General features: G+C 40.9%; 1 protein-coding gene across 1 annotated transcript in view; it reads left to right on the forward strand.

The window, feature by feature from the left end:
- Positions 1-499: 499 nt before the first annotated feature.
- Positions 500-23,563, forward strand: part of CATSPER3 (cation channel sperm associated 3) — a 33,662-nt gene continuing 10,598 nt past the window's right edge. The window contains exons 1-3 of the mRNA XM_060091952.1: positions 500-600; positions 2,248-2,401; positions 21,322-21,561. Of these exons, the coding sequence (XP_059947935.1) occupies positions 500-600; positions 2,248-2,401; positions 21,322-21,561 (495 nt within the window). The remainder of the gene's footprint in view (positions 601-2,247; positions 2,402-21,321; positions 21,562-23,563) is intronic.

Consider the following 23,563-nt stretch of genomic DNA (forward strand, 5'->3'; position numbering starts at 1 on the left):
AATCTTTCCTAGTCCTTCCAGGTGTCTCCAGTGCTGTGCCCTGGCTGTGTGCTCTTGCACTTAGAAGCCCAGAGAATTTTGCTTTCCCTTCTTCTATGACCCTTAACCTATTCTAACACATTATTAAGGGCCTCTGTCTGTCAGTTGGGGGCACTTCCTGAAGGAGGGGCTTTTGTCTGGCCTGTCTCTCAGCTTTAGCCCGGAGCATCACAATTGCAGGGTGCTCGTGACTCTTTTGCTGAACAGAGGTGCTCGGTCTCCTTGGGAAGAGAGCATCTGTGGGTAGACCAATGGGGAGCTCTCCCCTCCAGGGGCCTACTGGCTAGTAACATACCGGCTAGTAACATACCGGAATGTCCAAGAGTGACTTCATAAAGCAGCAATGCCCTCTGTGGACACTCCTCTGAGGCCTCTTGGAATCTAGATGCTGAGGAGATTCCTAAGCAGAGATTTTCTGTTGGATGGTAAAAGCAAGGAATAAAAATTGAAAATTTGGAAAATGTCTCAACACTTTTATCAGCAGAACCACACAAGAGTCATTTCTAGCTCACTGTTAGAGAATGTGTCGCTGCTGTTCTCTGAGACGTTATGGAAATTTCAGTAAATACTCTTTATTTCTCTTGCTTGTTAAGAAGTGTGCAACTGGCAGTGTTGGGTCTCGTAGCCTCTTCCCACAGGCACTCATCCACTTCCCAGACTGAGGAGCTCATCCTGGATAATCTGATTTCTCCAACTGGTGAGGCTGGTGAAGTCTCAGCCAAACAGTTGTTTCCTCAGCTTTCATATCACAATTGGCTGTTAATCAAACATTCAGTCACACTCTTATTTGACCTGTAGACTGAATGACTAGTTTGACTCCATTTTGTCCTTTTTTATTCGCTACTATGTTAGATAATTTGAAGCCTTTTTTTGGGTAATAGACCTGATTTCAAATCAGATAATGAAAATTATATATCTTGTTTTTAATAGGTTATAAAAGTATATAAATCTATATTTTTTTACTGTGTGAGACTGGGTTCATTTGTTACATAGATTTGGGAAAAAGTAATACATACTCTCTGAGAAAAATTGGAAAGCACAGATAAATATAAATAAACAGGAAAAAGAATTACCTATAACCTCACTATCCATAGGCAGACACTATCAACATTTTGGCATACTTCATGCCGAATTTTTTTCTACCTATTTTGCACAGTTGAGATAATTTTGAGTAGAGAATTTTTATCTTGCTTTGTTTCTGTTTTGCTATCCAGTGGCTCATAAACATTTTTCTAAATCATGAAAAATGCATAGACATGTTGTAGCATCTGTATAATATTCCATGAAATGGATATGCCATGATTTACTTAACCTGTCTTTTTTTGGTTAGACTTTTAAATTGTTTCCAAATTCTCACAGCAAATATTGCTGGGATAAACATGTTTGGCTAAAGTCACTGTTTGTATTTCAGATTGTATTCTCTTGGGGTAGATTCCTTGGGTCTGAGGATACAAACAGAACTAAGGCTTTTCAGAAAAGTTGGTCAATTTACATTCCCCTGGCAGTTTATGAAACTGCTCCGTTGCACTACACTCTTGCCAGCACTAAATGTTATCACATTTAAGCCTTTGCTAATTTTATAAGCAAAATTACTGGTTTTACTTAATTTGTACCTCCCCAATTAGTAGTGCTACTGAACATTTTGGAGGGAACTTCATGCCATTGTATTTAATGAGTTGACTGTGTGTTTGCCCATTTTTTCTTAGGGTGGTCAGTTTTTTATAATTGATTTGTAAGCACTTGTATGGCTGATTATTTGATTAGCAGTTTTCCCTACTAGACTGACAATATTTAGTTTTGCTTACCTGTATCCCAAGTGCCTACTGTATTGCCTGGCATGTAGTAGTCATTCAATAAAAACTTGTTGAATGAATAAATGAGTGAGTTGAACAGTAGTTAATAAAAATTTGTTGAACGAGTAAATGAAGATGGTGCTTTGTTTTGCTTGAGGCGGAGTGGTAACCATTCTTTTTCACAGGTCTAGAGAGGAGGAACTGAGTAACTGAGTGGGGACAGACCCACCCAGTAATCGTCATACATATTTCAGTGGTCATTTAGTCAGCATTGCATTGCAATTTTAAAGTATACGTAGATTTATATTCACAGAAGGGGGAAAGCAGACCCTAGTCCCTAAAAAAAGTGTGCATTGTGCATTACCTTACAACAGAGCTATAAGATAATCATACCTCTTATTCAAATTTTTGACAGGAGGAAAGATATTCAGTGTCAGGCATTTGTGAAGAGAGTTATAATGAGTCGTCTCTTTAAGATAATTATGATTAGCACCATCTCAATGAATGCCTTTTTTATGGTCTTGTGGACTGATTATAAAACAAGATACAACTTGTTCAGACTTTTTGAGGTAAGCAGACAAAATGGGTCAATTTTCTTCTGTTTTACCTGCTTTATTTCTGAAAATGTTAAAGATTTTTAAGGCATTTTGTTCAAAAATGTTTTCTGTAGAAAGATTCTAAGGACTATTAAAATATACTCTAATATCTGGGAAGATGGTGGCAGCAGTAGTAGCAGTGACATGGTGGTTTAATCTCCCTGGATCCCCTTTTAAAAACACAGAGCAACTAGATAGCAAAACCAAAAACCCATGGACAGGATCTGTATCAAAACTAGTTAACAAGAGAGCCTTACCAAGAGCCACACTGCATAATATTAGCATCTGTAGGAGAGGAAGCAGAGGGAAGTCAGTAAGTATTCATTGGAAGGTATGATGGGCTGATGTGAGAACAGCAGTTGAAATTAGGAAAGGTGTTACCTAATCAAATACTGGGATAGCACAAGAGGTTCCCAAAATTTATGAAGGGGCTAGAACAGTCCAGACCCTATAAACTTTTTTTTTTTTTTTTTTTTTTTTGCGGTATGCGGGCCTCTCACTGTTGTGGCCTCTCCCATTGCGGAGCACAGGCTCCGGACGCGCAGGCTCAGCGGCCATGGCTCACGGGCCCAGCCGCTCCGCGGCATATGGGATCCTCCCAGACCGGGGCACGAACCCGTATCCCCTGCATCGGCAGGCGGACTCTCAACCACTTGCGCCACCAGGGAGGCCCCAGACCCTATAAACTTTTAAAACTGACTCTCCACAGCTCCTTTCAAGGACAGTGCTCCACACTTAGGAGAAGTATTGGGAGTGGGATGAAAATTGAACAGGTTAGAGATCCAAAGATGAAGGAAGAGAGGTTCAGATAAAATTGGAAGAGGGGAACAGCACCAGGAAACCTTAAAAATCAAGCTACCATATTTTAAATCAAGAGGGAATATGTGAAGTTAGGATCACATTTTCTCAAAGTCCAAGAAAATTAATTTCACATAAAATGCAATAGGAAAAGATTGAGGTAAAATCCCATACAAAATTATTATAAGAAAAAAGAGAGTAAAGTGGAAAATAATATCATTGTAGATAATGAAAGCCCACCACAAAGACATGTTCACAAAACAGATAAAAACTGTACCATATTATTTCAGAAGTAGGTAAATGTTTAAGAAAATGATGTTAGATAGGAAAGAAAAGAGTGAGGTGACAAAACTCAGGAAAGAATTAGAAATAAAAGAAACTCACTTCAAAAATGAAGACTGAATTAGACTAAGAACAATTAGATATAGCAGATAAGAGCTTAAGAGAAATATAAGATTAAGTGGGGGAAATTCTTAAAAATCAGTAAGAAATGAAGAGAGAAGGATTCAAGAGAAAATGATGAAAATTGAAGATTGGGGGAAAATGATCCAACTTAAGGGTAATAGGAGTCCCTGAATTTGAAACAGAAACAGAAACAAAGTAAAGGAACAGAATAAATACTAAAATCTAGGGACTTCCCTGGTGGTCCAGTGGTAAAGAATCCACCTTCCAATGCAGGGGACGTGGGTTTGATCCCTGGTCAGGGAACTAAGATCCCACATGCCACAGCACAACTAAGCCTGCGCACCACAACTACTGAGCTTGTGCACCTCAACGGGAGAGCCTGCATGCCACAAACTACAGAACCCATGCGCCCTGGAGCCTGCATGCTACAACTAGAGAGAAGCCCGCATGCTGCAACTAAGACCAACATAGCCAAAAAAAAAAAAAAAAAAAAAAAAAAATCTAAAATCTAAGAAAAGTTACCTGAAATAAAAGAATTGAAACTATATTTTGAAAGTTGCATATTGAGAATATGGACTTATACAACAAACACCAGAACATATTCTAATAAAATTATTGGACTTTAAAGGAAAGCGGTGTGGGGGAAATTGTGAGCATCTAGGCAAAGTGGCTTATAAGGAAAAGAAAATTAATTATTATCAAACTTTGCTATAGTAATGCTTTATGCTAAAAGAAAACGGAGTAAAACATTTAAGATACTTCAGGAAAGAAAATGTGAACCAAGAATTCTAGATCCAGCAAAACTGACTTTCAGGTATAAAGGACATAGACAAACTGTCATCAACGTTAAAAAGCTTTGCTAATATTGTTCCCATGAGCCCTTCCTTACGAATCTAGTAAAGAATAAGTTTCAGCCAACCAAAATGACTAAAGAAGTATCAACATTAGGACTGGCAATGGACATTAAAAATATTATTTATAGAACTAATCATAATTATGGGTGAACAAGGAGATAATGTAGCACCTAATGAATATATCCTCTGACAGTGAAGATATAGTATTGATTAAAAATGGGTAAGAATGGGGAGAGTCAATGCAAAAAAAATTTTTAACCATTTTCGGAAATCAGCTTTGTGGTGATGCTATTAGTAGTATTATTCTGAGACTGCTGTGTGTGTAACACAAGGATAAAGCAGATGGGTAGTTATGGGACAGTTTAATTCTGTTATCCTCTGTGTTCTTGAGAACCAGGTTACTCATGGAAGAAAGGAGATATGGATGTAATATAGACAAAGTTAAGTGAAAGCCCTGTAGTTCTGCATTTAAATTGGAAGCATCAATATAAACTACTAAAGTATTTTAACTTTATCCATTGAAAAACCTAGAACAATGACCAACTTAACAATTATGCATCCTTAGTGCCCATAATGTGATTGATTGTTTTTTAAATTAATTAATTAATTGATTAATTTTTGGCTGCGTTGGGTCTTCATTGCTGCATGCGGGCTTTCTGTAGTTGTGTCGAGCAGGGGCTACTCTTCTTTGAGGTACACGGGCTTCTCATTGCAGTGGTTTCTCTTACTGCAGAGCATGGGCTCTAGGCACGTGGGCTTCAGTAGTTGCAGAGCATGGGCTCAGTAGTGGCACATGGGCTTAGGTGCTCCGTGACATGTGGGATCTTTCTGGACCAGGGATTGAACCTGTGTCCCCTGCATTGGCAGGCGGATTCTCAACCACCGCACCACCATGGAAGTCCCATGATATGATGTTGAAATACCATTTCTCACTAAAAGAAACAAGGAATTCTTAGAGAAATGGCTGATTGCAGGTCTAGGGTAGAAAATATACCAGATGAGCTAGGAATATCTTATTGTACACATAGCAAGGAAGCTATCAAAGATTACCGGGGTCATGTCAAAAGGGCTCAGGGGACAACTCGAAGAGGCTCCTACTGGCCAAAGATGGGACACTTTGAGTTCAATAAGGATAATAACTACAGTGGATTTTGAAATTCATCAAATAATCTGTAAGCTTATAATTATACTAAAAAAGCTAACAGGTCACTTTTGGATGTGAGAAGGACCTAATACTCTATCTCAAAAACTGTTAACTTAAGGGAAAAAAATCAAGTATTACTGACCTTTCTTATATGAACTGTATTAATGAGTAACCACATAGTAGGTAAGGGGAAACATGTCTTTATAGAAATATCCTAGCTAATAAATGAAAAAGAAATGATAGAATATCACAATTTTTCAACCCCCAATGAATTATAGGACTTAGGCATTTTGACCATTAGTGACTGCTTCCCTCATAAAAAGAGACAATCAGACATTATATGCCTCCTATGAAAGAACAGAACCTATAATCTTTTTTTTTTTAATTTATTTTATTTTTGGCTGTGTTGGGTCTTCATTGGTGCACATGGGCTTTCTCTAGTTGCGGCGAGCAGAGGCTGCTCTTCGTTGTGGTGCATGGGCTTCTCTTTGCGGTGGCTTCTCTTGTTGCAGAGCACAGGCTCTACTCATGCAGCCTTCAATTGTTGCAGCACATGGGCTCAGTAGTGTGGCCTGTGGGCTCTAGAGTGCAGGCTCAGTAGTTGTGGTGCATGGGCTTAGTTACTCTGCAGCATGTGGGATCTTCCCAGACCAGGGCTCAAACCCATGTCCCCTGCATTGGCAGGCAGATTCTTAACCACTGTGCCACCAGGGAAGTCCCAGAACCTATAATCTTGTCAAAAAGATCAAACCTGAATCTGATCAAGGGTTTTCATCCAGCTGCCTATTTTCAGGAAGTAGAGGACAGAGGAACATGAGTGTGCAGTCAACACGATCCAGACTGGGAAATTCTGCAAGTCAAAAAAAGTTTCTATTGATAGCTTTTTTTCTTGTGTGAAGACCATACATTCTTGTTTCTCTGCATGACTCATGATTTCTTTTTTGGGGGGGTTGAAAATTGGACACTTTAAATCATATAAGATTGGAAACTCTGGAAACCAGATACTCCCCCCCTCCCTAGGGTTTTATTGTTGTTGCCATTCCTTTTTTTTTTTAAAGTGACTTTCCTGAACTATTTCGATAAAGTGTACATTCTTTGTCATGTGTGGCCACCAAAGTCTCTGCTCAGTTAGCTTAATGGTCTGCTAATGATTGAACAGAGTATTCCTTAAAAGCCTGGAACAAATAAGTCTCCCAGCCTTTGCCAAGGCATGTATTTAATGCCTCAGCAGTTTACAAGTCTGCCTTAGCCTTCATTCGCTGCTTGCAAAGAATCTTAAGATTAGTTAGAGGTGACAGATCAGGACCTTCTCAGTATTTTCCTGGTACCTTGATCGGGATCCCTAAGAGTCTTAATAACTTCTCAGTTTTATAGTTAGCCAGGGGCTTTCATACATGTTTTTTTCAATGATCTCAACAGCCACCCTGGAAGGTGTGTATTAATAACACTATTTTACAAATGTTGTAAGGAAGCCCATCTGTTGGACTTAGGATTTCAAAAAACAAACAAACAAACAAACAACAACCCCAAATCTAAAGAACTAAAGGAAAGCACGAGAGCAGTGTCTCACCAAATAGAGAATATGAGTAAAGAGAAATTATTAAAAAGAGCCAAACAGAAATCCTGTAGTTGAAAAGTACAATAATTGAAATGAAGAATTCACGAGAGGACTTCAACAGCAGATTTAAGCTAGTGGAAGAAAGAATTAAAGAACAGAAAGATAGGTCAACTGAGATTTCCAGTGTGAGGAACAGAAAGTAAAATGAATAAATAAAAATGAGGGCCTCCCTGGTGGCGCAGTGGTTAAGAGTCCGCCTGCCGATGCAGGGGATACGGGTTCGTGCCCCGGTCTGGGAGGATCCCATATGCCGCGGAGCGGCTGGGCCCGTGAGCCATGGCCGCTGGGCCTGCGCATCCGGAGCCTGTGCTCCGCAATGGGAGAGGCCACAACAGTGAGAGGCCCGCATACCGCAAAAAGAAAAAAAAAAAAAAAAAAAATGAGCAGAGACCCATGAAACACCATCAAACATACAAACATGCATGCAATAGGTGTCACAGAAGGAGAGGAGAGAAAGGGTAGAAAGAATATGTGAAGAAATAATGGCCAAAAACTCCCCAAGTTTTATGAAAAACATTAATCTGCACATGCAAGAAGATCAACAAACTCCTAGTAGGATAAACTCAGAGATCCACCTAGACATACTATAAACAATTTGTTGAAAGACAAAGACAAAAGGAGAATTTGAGACCATCAATAGAGAAGTGATTCATTACATAAAAAGGATCATCAATAAAATGAATAGCTGATTTCTCATCCGAAACCACGGGGGCCAGAAGGCAAGGGATGTCATATTCAAAGTGCTGAAAGAAGGACTGTCAAACAAGAATTCAATACCTAGAAAAAACTTTCCTTCAAAAATGGAGAGGAAAAAAAGAAAAATGGAGAGGAGTGATGTCAGTGAAAATGCAGAGTAGGTAGTTCCAAGAGGCCATCTGTCCACAAAAACACCTAAAAAGGGGGCAAAACTGTCAGAACTCTGGAAAATAGCCAAAGGTTTATAGTAACTGAGTGAATACTGAATCAAGAAAGGGGCAACTTAAAAGAGGTAGGAAAACTTTGTAGCCTTTTTACTTGTCTTTGGCCCACACCCCTCCTCAGCATGGTGATGATTCTGAAGATGGCAGCCTGTGTTCCCCATGTGGGACCCTAGTCCCTGGGTCCAGAAACAACAGAGCCGATTTTGTTCTTAAAGAATTGTTTGTCTGTTTTGACCTATCTGAGGGCTGCCTGAAGGACTGATCCAAAGCTATTCTCTTTGTTTTGGATAATCTGGAACTTTCTCAGGACAGAAAGGTGGCTATGCAGAGGGCATTTCTCAAAACCACTGAAAGGCAAATGAATGACCCACTGCCACCTGGAGCAAGAAAATAACACTCGAGGCAAACAATAGATATGCTGAAAGCCTGAGAGGAAAATCCAGGGAGAGAGATTCTTTGGAAAAACAGGACATTGAAAAACTCCCATGTATGCCATACAGTCACAGGACAAGACACATGCTTAGGAAATAACTGAGAACATCCCAAGCTTTCACTGTGACTGATCTTTAGGCTCAGCACAAGCCCAAAGTGAAGCTAACATACAGTTATAAGTGGCCTGGCTCAGCATTGAAGGAGTTCCTCAACACAGCCCATCTGCAAAGACTAGGAGAGTTTTCCTTCTCCCTCACTTCCTCTCTCCTTTTCTCTTCCTTCCTTCTTTCCTTCCTTCCTTTCTTTCTCTCTTTCTTCTTTCTCCTTCCCTCCCTTCCCTCTTTTTGCCTGAGGCATTTAAGAAAATCCCTGTTTACTAGCTGACCAGAAACTACAGAGGAAGAGACTTCAGAGACCATGCATTACAAAGAATACAGTCTTTACAAAAATTGTTTAGACAAGTCACTAAACAAACAGCTACTACCCACAAAAAGCAACAAAAACAAACCCTGAGGAGAGCGAAGAATTTGATTTCCAGAGTTACCACATTGTACAATTTAAAATGTCCAGTTCTCAAAAAAATATTATGAAGCATGCAAAGCAACAAGAAAGGATGGCTTTTACACAGGAGAAATGAACAGAAACTGTCCCTGAGGAACCACAGACATTGGAATTACTAGACAGAAACTTAAAGTCAACTATGTAAAATATGCTCAGAGACCTAAAGGAAACCACAGACGAAGAGCTAAAGGTAACCAGGAGAACAGTGTTTCAGGAAATAGAATATGTCAGTAAATAGAAATTATAAAAAGGAATGAAACAAATTCTGGAGCTGAAAATATAATAATTTAAAAATTCACTAGAGGGTTCAAGAGCAGATTTGAGCAGCCAGAAGAAATAATCAGTGAAATAATCAGTGAACTTGAAGACAAATCACTTGGACTTATTCAGCCTGAGGAGCAGAAAGAAAAAAGAATGATGAAAATGAACAGAGTCTAAGAAACTTGAGGGGCGCCATCAAGCATATCAACATACACATGCATTCCAGAAGGAGAGGAGAGAGAGAAAGAGGAAGAACGGATATTTGATGAAATAATGGCCCAAAACCTTGCAAATTTGATAAAGAATATATACATCCAAGAAGCTCGGTGAATTCCAAGAAGGAGAAACAAAGAGATCCACACTGAGACACATTATAATCAAGCTGTCAAAAGTCAAAGACAGAATCCTGAAAGCAGCAAGAGAGAAGCAACTTGTTACATACAAGGAATCCTCCATAAAATTAACAGCTGACTTCTCAGAAACAATGAGGACAGTGGCAGTGAAATGACATGTTTAAAGTACTGAAAGAAAAATATTGTCAACCAAGAATTCTATATCTAGCAAAACTATCCTTCAAAAAATGATGAAGAAATTAAGATATTTCCAGATAAACAAAAGCTGAGGGAGTTTGCTTCTGGTAGAACTGTGCTACAAGAAATGCTAAAGATAGTCCTTTAGGTGGAAATGAAACTAGATAGTAACTTAAGCCCTATGACAAAATAAAGAACACTGATAAATGTAACTACGTAGGTGAATATAAAAGCCAGTATTGTATTTTAGGTTTGTAACTCCTTTCTTTGTATGGTTTAAAATATGAATGCATAAAACAATAATTATATAGTTAATGGGCACTCAGTGTATTCAGATGTATTTTGTGACAACAGAAACATGAAGAGGGGGATGGAGCTGTGTAGGAACAGAATTGTTAATATACTATTGAAGCTAAGGTTGTATTAGTTAAAAATGGATTGTTGTACATTTAAGAGGTTGATTGTAATCTCAAGAATAACCATCAAGAAAATGACCTAAAAATGTAGAAAAAAAATGAGAAAAGAATCAAAATGGTACACTACCAAAAAAAACCCCAAAACACCAAAGAAAGCAGTAATGGAGGAACTGAGGAACAAAAAAGATGTGACATATATTAAACAAATAGCAAAATGGCAGAAGTAGTTTCTTCCTTATCAGTAATTACTTTAAATGTAAATGAATTAAACTGTCCAATTAAGACAGAATTGATTCTTAAAAAAATCCAAATATATGCTGTCTACAAGAGATTCACTTGAGATCCAGATACAAATAGGTTGAAAGTAAAAAATGCAGGAAGGTACTCCATGCAAATAGAAGCCAAAAGAGAGCTGGGTTGGGTATACTCATATCAGACAAAATAGACATTAAAGTAAAATGTTACAAGAGACAAAGAAGGACATTATGTATTGACAATAGGGTCAGTTCATCAATAAGATATAATAGTTTTTCTCAAGTACCTATGGAGCATTCTACAGGATAGACCATATGTTAGGCAACAAAACAAGTCTCAGTAAATTAAAAAATATTGAAATCATACAGAGTATTTTTTCTGACAACTATGGAGTAAAACTAAAAATCAGCAATAGCAGGAAAACTGGAAAATTTCCAAATATATGGAAATCAAACAACATATTCTTAAATAACCAATAGGTCAAAGAAGAAATCACAAAGGAATTTAGAAAATACTTTAAAACAAATGAACATGAAAATACAACATAATGAAACTTATAGGTTGCAACAGAAGCAGTGCTCAGAGTGATATTTATACCTGTAAGTGCCTGCATTAGAAAAGAAGAAAGATCTCAAATTAATAACCTAATTTTACACCTTAAGGAACTAGAAAAAGAGGAACAAACTATACCCAAAACTAGCAGAAGAAAGGAAATGAAAAAGATTAGAGTGAGAAACAAAATAGAGAAATAATAGAGAAAAGTCAATAAAATAAAAATTCAGTTCTTTGAAAAGATCAACAAAATTCACAAGCCTTTAGCTAGATTGACTAAGAAAAAGAAGACTTAAATTACTAATAACAGAAATGAAAGTTGGGACATTACAAATGACCTTATAGAAAAGAAAAGTTTTATAACAGAATACTATGAACACTTTGTACACCAACAAATTAGATAACCTAGATGAAATGGACAAAATCCTGGAAAAATACCAACTACCAAACTGACTCAAGAAGAAATTGAAAACAGACATACTGAAACAGACCTATAAATAAAGAGATAGAATCACTAATCAAAAAACCTCCCAACAAAACAATGGACAGGACCAGATGTCTTCACTAGTTAATTTTACCCTGCATTTAAAAAAGATTGAATGCTAATCCTTCTCAAACTCTTCCAAAAATAGAAAAGGAGGGAATATTTCTGAATTCATTCCGTGAGGCCAGCATTACCCTGAGACCAAAGCCAAAGACATCACAAGAAAACTAGAGACCAACGTCCCTTATGAATATAGGTGCAATAATACTTGAGATACTTATGTCTGAACCCAGCAGCATGCTTAAAAAGATTATACACCATGACCAAGTGGAATTTATCCCAGGAATGCAAGGGTGGTTCAACATAGAAAAAATCAACGAATGTAATACATCAATAGAATGAAGGAAACAATTGATATAATTATCTCAGTAGATGCTGAAAAAGCATTTGGCAAAATCCAACACCTTTTCATTATTAAAAAACCAACCAACCAAACAATTTTAACTAGAAATAGAAGGAAAATTTCTTGACTTGATAATGGGTAATTATGAAGAAATCCACAACTAACATCATACCCAGTGGTGAAAGACTGAAAATCTTTCCCCTAAGGTAAAGAATAAGACAGATGCCTGCTTTCACCATTATTCAACATTGTACTGGAAGTTCTAGCCAGAGCATTTAGGCAACAAAAAGAGCTAAAATTTATCCAAATTGGAAAGGAAGAACCGAAATTATCTTTATTTGTAGATGACTTGATCTTATATATAGAAAATCCTAAAGAATACACACATATACAAACTCAACTATTAGAGCTATTAAATGAATTCAGCACAGTTGCAGGATACAAGATTAACAACAAAAATTAGTTGTATTTCTATACACTAATATGAACAATCTGAAAAGGAAATTAAGAAAATTCCATTTATAATAGCATTCAAAATAATAAAATACCTAGAAATAAATTTAGCCAAGGAGATGAGAGATGTGTATACTGAAAATTATACAACTTTGCTGAAAGAAATTAAATAAGACCTAAATAAATGGAAAGACATCCTATATTCATGGATTACAAAACTTGTTAAGAGGACTATCCAAAGTGATCTACAAATTCAATTCAATCCCTATCACAATTTCAACAGCCTTTACAAAAAAGAAATTGAAAAGCACATCCTTAAATTCATATGAATGTGAATAGCCAAGACAACATTGAAAATGAAGAACAAAGTTGGAGGACTTGCACTTTCTGACTTCAAAACTTACTACAAAGATACAATAATGAAAAGAGTGTGGTACTCACATAAGGACAGACATAGACCTATGGAATAGAATTGAGATTCTAGAAATAAATCCAAATATCTATGGCCAATTGACTTTTGACAAGGGTGCCAAGACTTTTCAGGGGGAGAAAAATAATCTTTTCATCAAATGGTGGTAGGACAACTTGATATCCACATGGAAAAGAGTAAAGTTAGACCCCTGCCTCACACCATATATAAAAATTAACTTGGGACTTCCCTGGTGGTGCAGTGGTTAAGAATCTGCCTGCCAATGCAGGGGACACAGGTTCAATCCCTGGTCCAGGAAGATCCCACATGCCGTGGAGCAAGTAAGCACGTGCACCACAACTACAGAGCCTGCTCTCTAGAGCCCACAAGCCACAACTACTGAGCCCACCTGCCACATCTACTGAAGCCTACGGGCCTGGAGCCCGTGCTCCACAACAAGAGAAGCCACTGCAATGAGAAGCCCTCACACTGCAATGAAGAGTAGCCCCCGTTTGCCACAACTAGAGAAAGCCCACGTGCAGCAACGAAGACCCAACGCAGCCACACCCACACAAAAATTAACTGAAAATGGATCAAAATCCAAAATATATAAGCTAGAAGAAACTCTTAGAAGAAAACATAGGGGTAAATCTTTATGACCTTGGATTTGGCAATGGATTCTTAGATATGACATTAAAAGCACAGGAAACAAAAGAAAAAATAGATAAATTGGACTTCATCAAAATTAAAAACATTTGTGAATCTAAGGATACAATCAAGAGAGTGAACATATGACCCACAGAATAGGAGAAAATATTTGCAAATTATATATCTGGTAAGGGATTAATATCTAGAACATATAAAGAATTTCCACAACTCAACAGCAACAACAAGAAAAACCCAATTCAAAAACAGGCAAAGGGCTTCCCTGGTGGCGCAGTGGTTGAGAATCCACCTGCCAATGCAGGGGACACGGGTTCAAGCCCTGGTCTGGGAAGATCCCACATGCTGCAGAGCAACTAAGCCCGTGCGCCACAACTACTGAGCCTGCGCGTCTGGAGCCTGTGAGCCACAACTACTGAGCCTGCACATCTGGAGCCTGTGCTCCGCAACAAGAGAGGCCGCGATAGTGAGAGGCCTGCTCACCGTGATGAAGAGTGGCCCCCACTTGCCGCAACTAGAGAAAGCCCTCGCACAGAAACGAAGACCCAACACAGCCAAAAATAAATAAATAAATAAATTAATTTAAAAAAAAAACAGGCAAAGGACTTGAATAGACATTTCTCCAAAGCAGATATACAAATGACCAGTCAGCGCATGAAAAGATGTTCAACATCACTAGTCATCAGAATGCAAAATGCAAATCAAAACCACGATGAGATACAACTTCACACCCATTAGGACAGCTAGTATAAAAACAAACAAAACCCCTCCCCCTATAAAATGGAAAATAGGGCTTCCCTGGTGGCGCAGTGGTCGAGAGTCCGCCTGCCAATGCAGGGGATGCGGGTTCGTGGCCCCGGTCCGGGAAGATCCCACATGTTGCGGAGCGGCTGGGCCCGTGAGCCATGGCCACTGAGCCTGCGCGTCCGGAGCCTGTGCTCTGCAACAGGAGAGGCCACAACAGTGAGATGCCCACGTACTGCAAAAAAAAAAAAGAAAAAAAAAAAGGAAAATAACAGGTGTTGATGAGGATGTGGAGAAATTAGAACCCTTGTGCATTGCTGATTGGAATGTGAAATCATGCAGCCACTATAGAAAATATTTTGGTATTTCCTCAAAAAGTTAATCATAGAATTACCATATGATCCAGCAACTCCACTTTCAGGTGTATACCCCCCAAAATCGAAAACAGGGACTCATACAGATAGTTGCACACCAATGTTCATAGCAGCATTATTCTCAATAGCCAAAAGGTGGGAGCAACCCACGTATCCATCAACCAGTGAATGGATAAAGAAGATTTGGTGTATTCATAAAATGGAATATTATTCAGCCCTAAAAAGGAATGAAATTGTGATACATACTACAATGGGGGTGAAGCTTGAAAGCACCATGCTGAGTGATATATAAACCAGACACACAAAGGGCAAAAATTATATGGTTGCACTTATATGAAGTACCTAGAATAGTCAAATTCATACAGAAAGTAGAATAGAGTTTACTATGAGATGGCTAGAGAGGAGAATGGGAATTATTGTTTATTAGATACAGAGTTTTTGTTTAGGATAGTGAAATCATTCTTGGAGTGGATAGTGGGGATAATTGTGTAATAATGTGAATGTACTTAATACTACTGAATTAATTATACACCTAAAAATGCTTTAAAATGATCAATTTCATGGTATGTATATTTTACCACAATCAAAACCAAAAGATAATAAATACTCAAAATGAACCCCCTCCCTACTGAATTCTACACTTTAAAATGATGAATTTTATGGTACATGAATTATATCTCAATTTTAAAAATTATTGAGCTGACCTGTTGGAAAAGAGCAGCAGAATAAAATCCAAAGGGAGAAAAAGGAAAAAAAAGTAAAGGAAAAAAAAAAAAGGAAAGTAGAAAAAAGGAAATAGGTAAGAGAAAAAATTAATGAAATGGAAAACAAAGATTCAACACAAAGGGATCAACAAAGCCAAAAGTTAGATCATAGGGCTTCCCTGGTGGCACAGTGGTTGAGAGTCCGCCTGCCGATGCAGGGGACGCGAGTTCGTGCCCCGGTCTGGGAAGATCCCACATGCCACGGAGCTGCTGGGCCCGTGAGCCATGACCGCTGAGCCTGCGCGTCCGGAGCCTGTGCTCCGCAAAGGGAGAGGCCACAACAGTGAGAGGCCCGCGTACCGCAAAAAAAAAAAAAAAGTTAGATCGTAGAAAATAATTATTAAATAACTTTCTTGATGAGACAATCATGATAAGTTGTCAGTCAAGCCCTGAATCATGTTAGGGATTAAAAAGAGAAATTGCATTTACCACTATATATATATATTTTTTTTTGCGGTACGCGGGCCTCTCACTGTTGTGGCCTCTCCCGTTGCGGAGCACAGGCTCCAGACGGGCAGGCTCAGCGGCCATGGCTCACGGGCCCAGCCGCTCTGCGGCATGTGGGATCTTCCCGGACTGGGGCACGAACCCGCGTCCCCTGCATCGGCAGGTGGACTGTCAACCACTGCGCCACCAGGGAAGCCCTTGTGTGATTTTTAAGGAGGAAAAAAAATCTATAAAGGTCATTAAAGAAGACAAAGAAATGGAAGGGTATATCAGATCATGCATAGAAAGACTTAGTTTCTTCAAGGTGCAATTTTCCCTAATTAAGCTATTATTAGTTTCTTCAAGGTGCAATTTTCCCTAATTAAGCTATTATATCAATGAAATTCCAATAAGAAGTCTGGCAGATTTTTTTTATGGGTTGCCAAAAGCTGATGCTAAAATTTAGATAAAAGAATGAAATATAAAAAACCAAGATGGTTTTGAAAGTGAAAAGGGGAGAAGTCTTGACTTACCAGGTAATAAGACTTCCTATAATGCCAGTAATTAAAGCAGGGTGATGATGCGTGGATAGACAGACCAATGGAACAGGATATAGTGCTCAGAAACAGACCTGGCTTGTATGAAAACGTGGCCCCTGTCAGATGGCACTGCAAATGAGTGGTGGAAGATAAATTCTTCATTAAACAGTACATGTGGAGAGAAAAAACACAATTGGATCTCTACCTTCCAGCATACACAGCTAAAGACCTAACTTGAAAAGTGAAACTTAAAAATTTTTAGAAGAAAATATAGATTTATATGATCTCAGAAGGGAAAGGTATCTTAAGGTATGAAATACATAAGCCATGGAGAAAAAGTTTGGTTAATTTGATTCCATTAAAACTTTAAATTTCTATTCATCAAAAGATCATTAAAGAGGTGAAAAGATAAGTCACTGTAGGAGATGCTATTTGAAACACATATAACAGGTAAAGGATTAGGAATCAAAGTATATGATATATTGTCTTCCAAATCAAAAAAAGACAAAACAGTCTAGCAGAAAACTTGGCAACAGATTAGGAACAGGCAATTTACAGTTTAAACATATAAAACGATACCCAACTTCATTAATAATTAGAGAAATGACAAAATGAAAAATAAGATACCATTTCATATTCATCAGATTGACAAAAATTAAGAAGTCCAACAGTAGGAAGTTTTGGTAAGAATGTTAAAAAAACAAAAAAAGCATTGTTCAGAAGTAAGTCAGAAAGAGAAAAACAAATATTGTATAATATCGCTTACATATGGAATCTAGAAAAATGGTACAAATGAACTTATTTGCAAAGCAGAAATAGAGACACAGATGTAGAGAACAAACTTATGGATACCAAGGTGGGGGGTGGGTTGGATGAACTGGGAGATTGGGATAGACATATATATATACTACTATGTATAAAATAGATAACTAATGAGAATCTACTGTATAGCACAGGGAACTCTACTCAGTGTTCTGTGGTGACCTAAATGGGAAGGAAATCTAAAAAAGAGGGGATATATGTATACGTATAACTGATTCACTTTGCTGCACAGCAGAAACTAACATAACATTGTGAAACAACTATACTCCAATAGAAATTAAAAAAAAAAAGGAGCATCATTGATATTAAAGTAAGTTAGTACAATAGCTTCAGAAAACAATTTGGCAATATCCAGTGAAGCTGAAGATGCTCATATTCTACAATCAGGTAATTCCACTCCTAGGTATGTAACAGAGAAAAACTACACATGTGTACAGTAAAACATGGAGCTACTAGTTGGTTGGGAGTGTTGTAAGGGCAGGGGGTTATTTCGATGGAGGTGTTATTTGCAGGTTTCAGAGAGAAATGAAGGGAGTTCAACTACAGCTGGCAATCTGCAGGGTTAGTGGGGCAGTTGTGTCTGCTGCCGCAAGGGGAAGGTAACGTGGGCATCATGGCCATGTAGGCACCCAGCGATTAGACCCAGTACTCTTGTGATGATTTTGGAGTGGTTTCTTCTCTCAACAAGGACAACGGTTGAGGTGATCAGGTAGAGGATGACCACTATGTGGGTTTGGAAGAAATCACTCCAAGGCCAGTTGATAGCCTACATCTCAGTGTGCAGGTAACACACATAGATGATAAAGAATATAGCAGCAAAGATCATCTCAATCAGCAATCAAGGCAGATCAGAATCACCAGGCACAATAGAATCTTAGCAAACAGGAGAATTCCCGTTTGGGTGCTCCAGAAGTTGGTGCTGGCGGCCCAGCAGCTGGGAGCCCAAGGGGTGCTCAGAATCTGCTGTGGCAGGGGCTGGGGTCCCTAGGGGCACGGAGGATCTGCTCATGGGTTCGAGGATGCTGCACACCCAGCCATCTTGCCCACGATCTGGCTGGGGAGAGGGCCCAGGGGCAAAGGACCTTAAGTCCGCTTTTTAAATGTCCCTTCAACCTGACTCAAACTTTTTGTACTTTTATACTCTTTGCAGTAGTAAAAAATTACAAAGAAGCTAAATATCACTCAGTGGGTAACTGGATAAATAAATGATAGTATTTTCATAAGTGGAATTGCTAAATAGTGGTGAAACACTAAACTAGGTTTACATATATCAACATGGATGAATCTTATAATTTTAAATGAAAAAAAATCGCCCAAAGAATACTGTAATATATATGCAATTTATGTAGTGTATAAAAAATGCAAAACCACACTATGTACTTTTAGGGATACATATGTGGTAGAAGTATAGAATACACGAGCAAGACATACTCCAGATTTAAAATAGGATTACCTTTGTGGGAAGGGAAGGGGATCTGATCAATGTGAGGCTCTGCCTGTAATGGTAATATTTTATTGCTTAAGCTGGTGGTAGTATATGGTTGTTCATTATATTATTCTTTATACCTTTTTGCGTATATTAAATGTTTCATTGTAGTTAACAAACATAAAAGTGTATGTAAATGGTTGCCATGTGGAGACCACAAATATAAGTATACAGGACAAGTAACACCACCAGCTGCCCTAATGGTTTCCAAATGGACAGTTGTGTCTTGAGTTACAATTTCCAGTGACAGCATCTGCCATATTTAAAAGGTGGTGTATCTCAAAACCTTTTCTATTTCCCTCTAGAAATGGAAATAGAAACTCTCTCTAGCCCCCCTTCACCCCACCCCAAACTCATCTAATTTAAAGGTAGGCGTTTACCCAGTTGCTCTGTGTGAAGCACTAGAGTCTTCCTTGCCTTCTCTCTACCCTGTGCATCCCTGAGTCCATCAGCAAGTCCTGCCATCACTGCCCACAAAATACTTCTGGAATCTGTCCTCTTCTCCTCAGCTCCACACTGTCCCCCACTCCAGTACAATCTAACCTTGTCTCTTGCCTGGATGATGATTCTTCTACTATCTAGCACCTCCTCCCTAACTTGCCTCCCAGTTGCTATTCCTGCCAGTTCCTCCACGGTCTCTTTTCCATGGAGATCTCTTAAAAATGTAAATCAGTTCACATCACTCCCTTGCTCAAACCCCTCCAAGGCTGAGGTTAAAGTTCACAGCCCTCACCAGGCCTACAAGGCCCTCCCTACATGGCCCGCCCCTCCAACTGCATCTCCTGCTCTGCTCACCCCTTTCTGTTCTGCCACGCTGGCTTTGCTGTTCCTTTCTCCCCTTAGGGCCCTTGTACTCACCATTGGGGAGTAGTCTCCCAGTTTTATTATGGCTCCATCCCTGGCTTTAGCAAGGCCTCCACTCAGCACCTTTTCTAAAGTAGCTGCCATGCCTGCCCCTCCCCACCCTGGCCAGCCCCTCTCTCCCCTTTGGCTGTTTCACTTTCCTTCCTGTCTGATGTTATGTATGTATTTGTCTAAACATTCATTTCCGTCTCCCCTACTAGACTGTCAGCTTCCTGGGTGTGCTGTGGTGATCTATCCTGCAGACCCTCATTCTCGTAGCCATCGGTGTTGGGCAGATGCTACACCCCAAGAGCTTCTTGGAAGCCAAGAAGCTGGTGTAGCCATCCCAGGCTTCCCAGGCCATCCTTCCTCCCTGGCTAGGGAAGCAAGGGCCTCCTGGACTCATTTCTCTCTGGCCGGAGGCCTGGTCCCCAGCTGTGGGTGTCTACAGGGGAGAGGGGTCACAGCACAAGCTGAGGGCAGCAGCTTGACTGGCTAATACTGAACAGGTGACAGGGTAAATGCCTGCCCCCTCCCCTGGGCCCTTTGCAGTAATCTGGTGAAGCCACTGGGAGCCCTACTGACACCTCAGAATCACAGTGTTACTGATCAGGGGTGTGAGCCTGTTGTCTGGGGGGGACTGGGGGGAGGGGAGTGGGTGGGCAAGCCAGTCTCCCTTCTGTCTTCCTTTCCTAACTTGGGATTTTGACCAGGTTGGGGCATGATTCCCTGCCACCCAGGAAACCTCACTATTCCCGCCTTGGGCCTAGACCCAGCCTGCTGATCTGGGGTGGGGGTGTCCGTTGAGGGTGGGGTAGAGGGAGTTGCAGTGTGTGCCCTGAGGTTGACCCCGGGTTCTTCACATGGTTGTTCTTTTGGGGACTAGAGAAACTGGGGTTAGGCCAAACAGAGGCCTTGGTGCTGGTTGGGGTTGGGGCCTGCAGAGTCTTAGTTACTGATTTCATTTTCAATAAGTTTAGGTTTATTACCTTGGTTTCCCAATTAAAAAAAATTAACTTCTAAAAAAAAAAAAAAAAAAACGAGACTGTCTCATTGTTTCATTTCCCTGTGCCTGAAACAGTGCTTGCTTGGCATGTGGTAGATGCTTAATCAAAGCTTCCTCAATGAATGAATTCATTGATGATAAGGAAAAACTTAGATGACTCAAAAAGTACCTTTTGGTAGAATCAAAGCCACTGGAGTTGTAGATGAATGAGAATAATTTGAATAAGATTGTTTCATAAAGTATAAAAGTGGAAAAAAAAGCAGAATGTTCTTCGGAAGCAGATTAACTGATTTTAAGTATGTGTGATAATGGAGTAAATAAAGTAGAAGTGTGAGTAGTTCATCTCCTTTCCCAAAAGTCTGGGTATTCAGGTTGGCCAGAAGGCTCCTGAGACCTTCTCTTTGGAAATCCGGGTTGCCTGACATGCACCTCCCACCGGGCCTCAATAGTCATTCTGTCCATCGGTCAGTCAGTCATTCCCAAGCTATCTGGGTCAAACCCAGCCCTAAGCTCGGGGCCACAGGGTAGGCAAGACACAGAAAGAGAATGGAATCAGGCACATTGTGTCCACCGTATGCCAGGGACTCTGCCTGGGTTTCTCTGTCTTGTGGCTGACTCAGGAGCACCCGCTCCCACCCTCGCCCCGCCAACACACACACCCGATTGGGTGGCCCAGGCAGGGGGAAGGTCTGCAGCTTGGTCTGACCCTCCTACTCTTACCACCCCTGTAGGTCTCAGAGCTCATCTTTGTGTCCATCTATAGCTCCGAGTTCTGCATGAAGCTCTATGTGGGCCCCATCAACTACTGGAAGGATGGCTACAACCTGCTAGATGTGTTCATTATCATCATCATCTTCATCCCCTACAGTCTCCGCAAGATCAAGGGCAAGCACTACCCCTACCTCAACATCGCCGATGGCGTACAGTCCCTGCGCATTCTCAAGCTTATCACCTATAGCCGCAACATTCGGGTGAGTGACATGGGATGCCGTGGTTCTGGGAGTACAGGTGATAGGGCCCGTCTGCCCGTCGGCCCCTGATGAAATGATAATTCTGCTACTCTCATGCAGTGACCGAGTCCTCTTGTGTGACAGGTTAATGTTTACCTGTGTCATCTCATTTAATCTTAAAACGATTCTAGGAAAGGTATTAGCTCCATTTTACAGATGAAGAAATTGAGGCCCAAGGTCACTCAGTAGTTAGATGCTGGAGCTGAACTTCGAAAGGTGTGTCTGACTCAAGACCATCTGATCTTTTCCTCTCTCCCATGTTGCAAAGTGACTGATTTTCTTATGGTCCAGACCCTTTGGACTACGTGCCCAGGAGTCTCCAGCTTTTTGGTGGCTTCGGCCACTCACTGCTTTCCCCGAACGATTGAAAAATCTGCTGCTTCTCTTGATGGGTATGGTCTCATGACTTGTTCAGGCAGCTCTGGAAGTGCTGCTCCTGCTGAGAGGGCAGAGGGTGGCCAGTCTTTACTTGACTCAGAGGTTTCAGAACAAACCTCAGAGGTGCCCCAAACATGCCCTCAGGTATTCATCCTGGACATGGTATGTTTGCCCTGGCTCTGGTCAGTACCCATGCTTCTCCAGGGAGGGGCTGGTTTGGACCTATTCGACAAGTTAGGGTGTGTCAGCCTGTTCTGCTGAGAGGTTGCCCCTCGGCCAGCCTGGTCGGCCAGTCTGTCTAGGGCTTAGGTCCGACACTCAGGGAGCCCAAGGGAGCCCCAGGCCTGAGTGGAGAACAGACGCATGTTAAAGAGCTCCCCCTCCTGCAGACCCCATGCATTCAGGTCTTGCTCTCACATGGTCACATACCCGTGTGTGTCCCCTCCCAGGATGGGAGCATGGTCCCATCCTCCTGCTCCTCTTCACAGCAAGGCTCCTGGAAGGGGTGTCTGTTCTCCCAGTCCCTCTTCCTTACCTGTCATTTGTGTCCGGGCTTCCTCCCTCCTCTCCCCAGTAACTAGCCCCTCTGAGGTTGCCAGCAGCCTCCTGTCACCGCTTTCTCCTGGTTTCCCTCCAGCCTCTTAGGCATAACTTCTCAGGTGCGCGTTTTCTTTGCCTTGCCCATGAGTGTGGTTTTCTCAGGACCGTGTCCTGAGTTCTCTACTCTTCTCACTCTATATTCTCTTTGGGTGACCTTTTGCACTTGTCAGGGGTCTTCACCTGCCCACGCCACTTTCTTTGAACTTCAGACCTAACTGCTTTCTGGATAGCTCACATAGTCCTCAAACTCAACGTGTCTAAACTGGAAGTCTTCACTCTCCTCCTACCCCCACCCTCCAATCCCAAGACCTGGCTCCTCCTCCTGTATTTTGTCTGTTGGTGATGGGTGCCTCCTGTCAAGTCAACTGCCAAGTCATAAATTTGAGTGTCGGCTTGGAGCTCTGTCTCTCAAAGTCCTATAGCCTGGCCTCCTAGATGGTTCTTGGCTTGTTCACATCTTTTCACTCCAACAGCCATCATTTTTTCTCCATCACCATTCACCTTTCCATGGGTTCCTGCAATGGCTTCCCACACTACTGAGAGCCCTGGAGCAGAAATGCCTCAGCAGCTGGAGGAATCTCTAAAGTGCACCTCGAATCATGGCACCACTCCTTTTACACTTGAGAGTGACTCCCTTTGTTTGTGGGCTAGAGGCAGACCCTCTAATGTGTCCTAGAAGTGGGGAAGGGAGTGTCTGAGGTGCTGGGCTATGGAGTCTATGTCAGGGAGGGATGAAAGTAAGGCAGGTGGACAGGAAAGAAGACTGGAGCTCTCTGGGAGGTGAGTGCCAGGTGGTGGGCACCTCGGAGTGAGGGAGTAATCAGGCAGTGGGGGCTGTAGCCATTTTTTTGGGTAGGGGGCACCAAGGGAGCAGGGGCCTAAAGTGATTCAAGGGTCGCTGGAGATGAGGAAGTCAAGGGACAAAGAGGCCTGGGGGTTGGTGGGTGTCCACAGCGATGCTGAAGGCCCCCAGGATGACAGCAGG

The sequence above is a fragment of the Mesoplodon densirostris genome, chromosome 3 (assembly GCF_025265405.1).
Source record: "Mesoplodon densirostris isolate mMesDen1 chromosome 3, mMesDen1 primary haplotype, whole genome shotgun sequence".
Taxonomy (NCBI): Eukaryota; Metazoa; Chordata; class Mammalia; order Artiodactyla; family Ziphiidae; genus Mesoplodon; species Mesoplodon densirostris.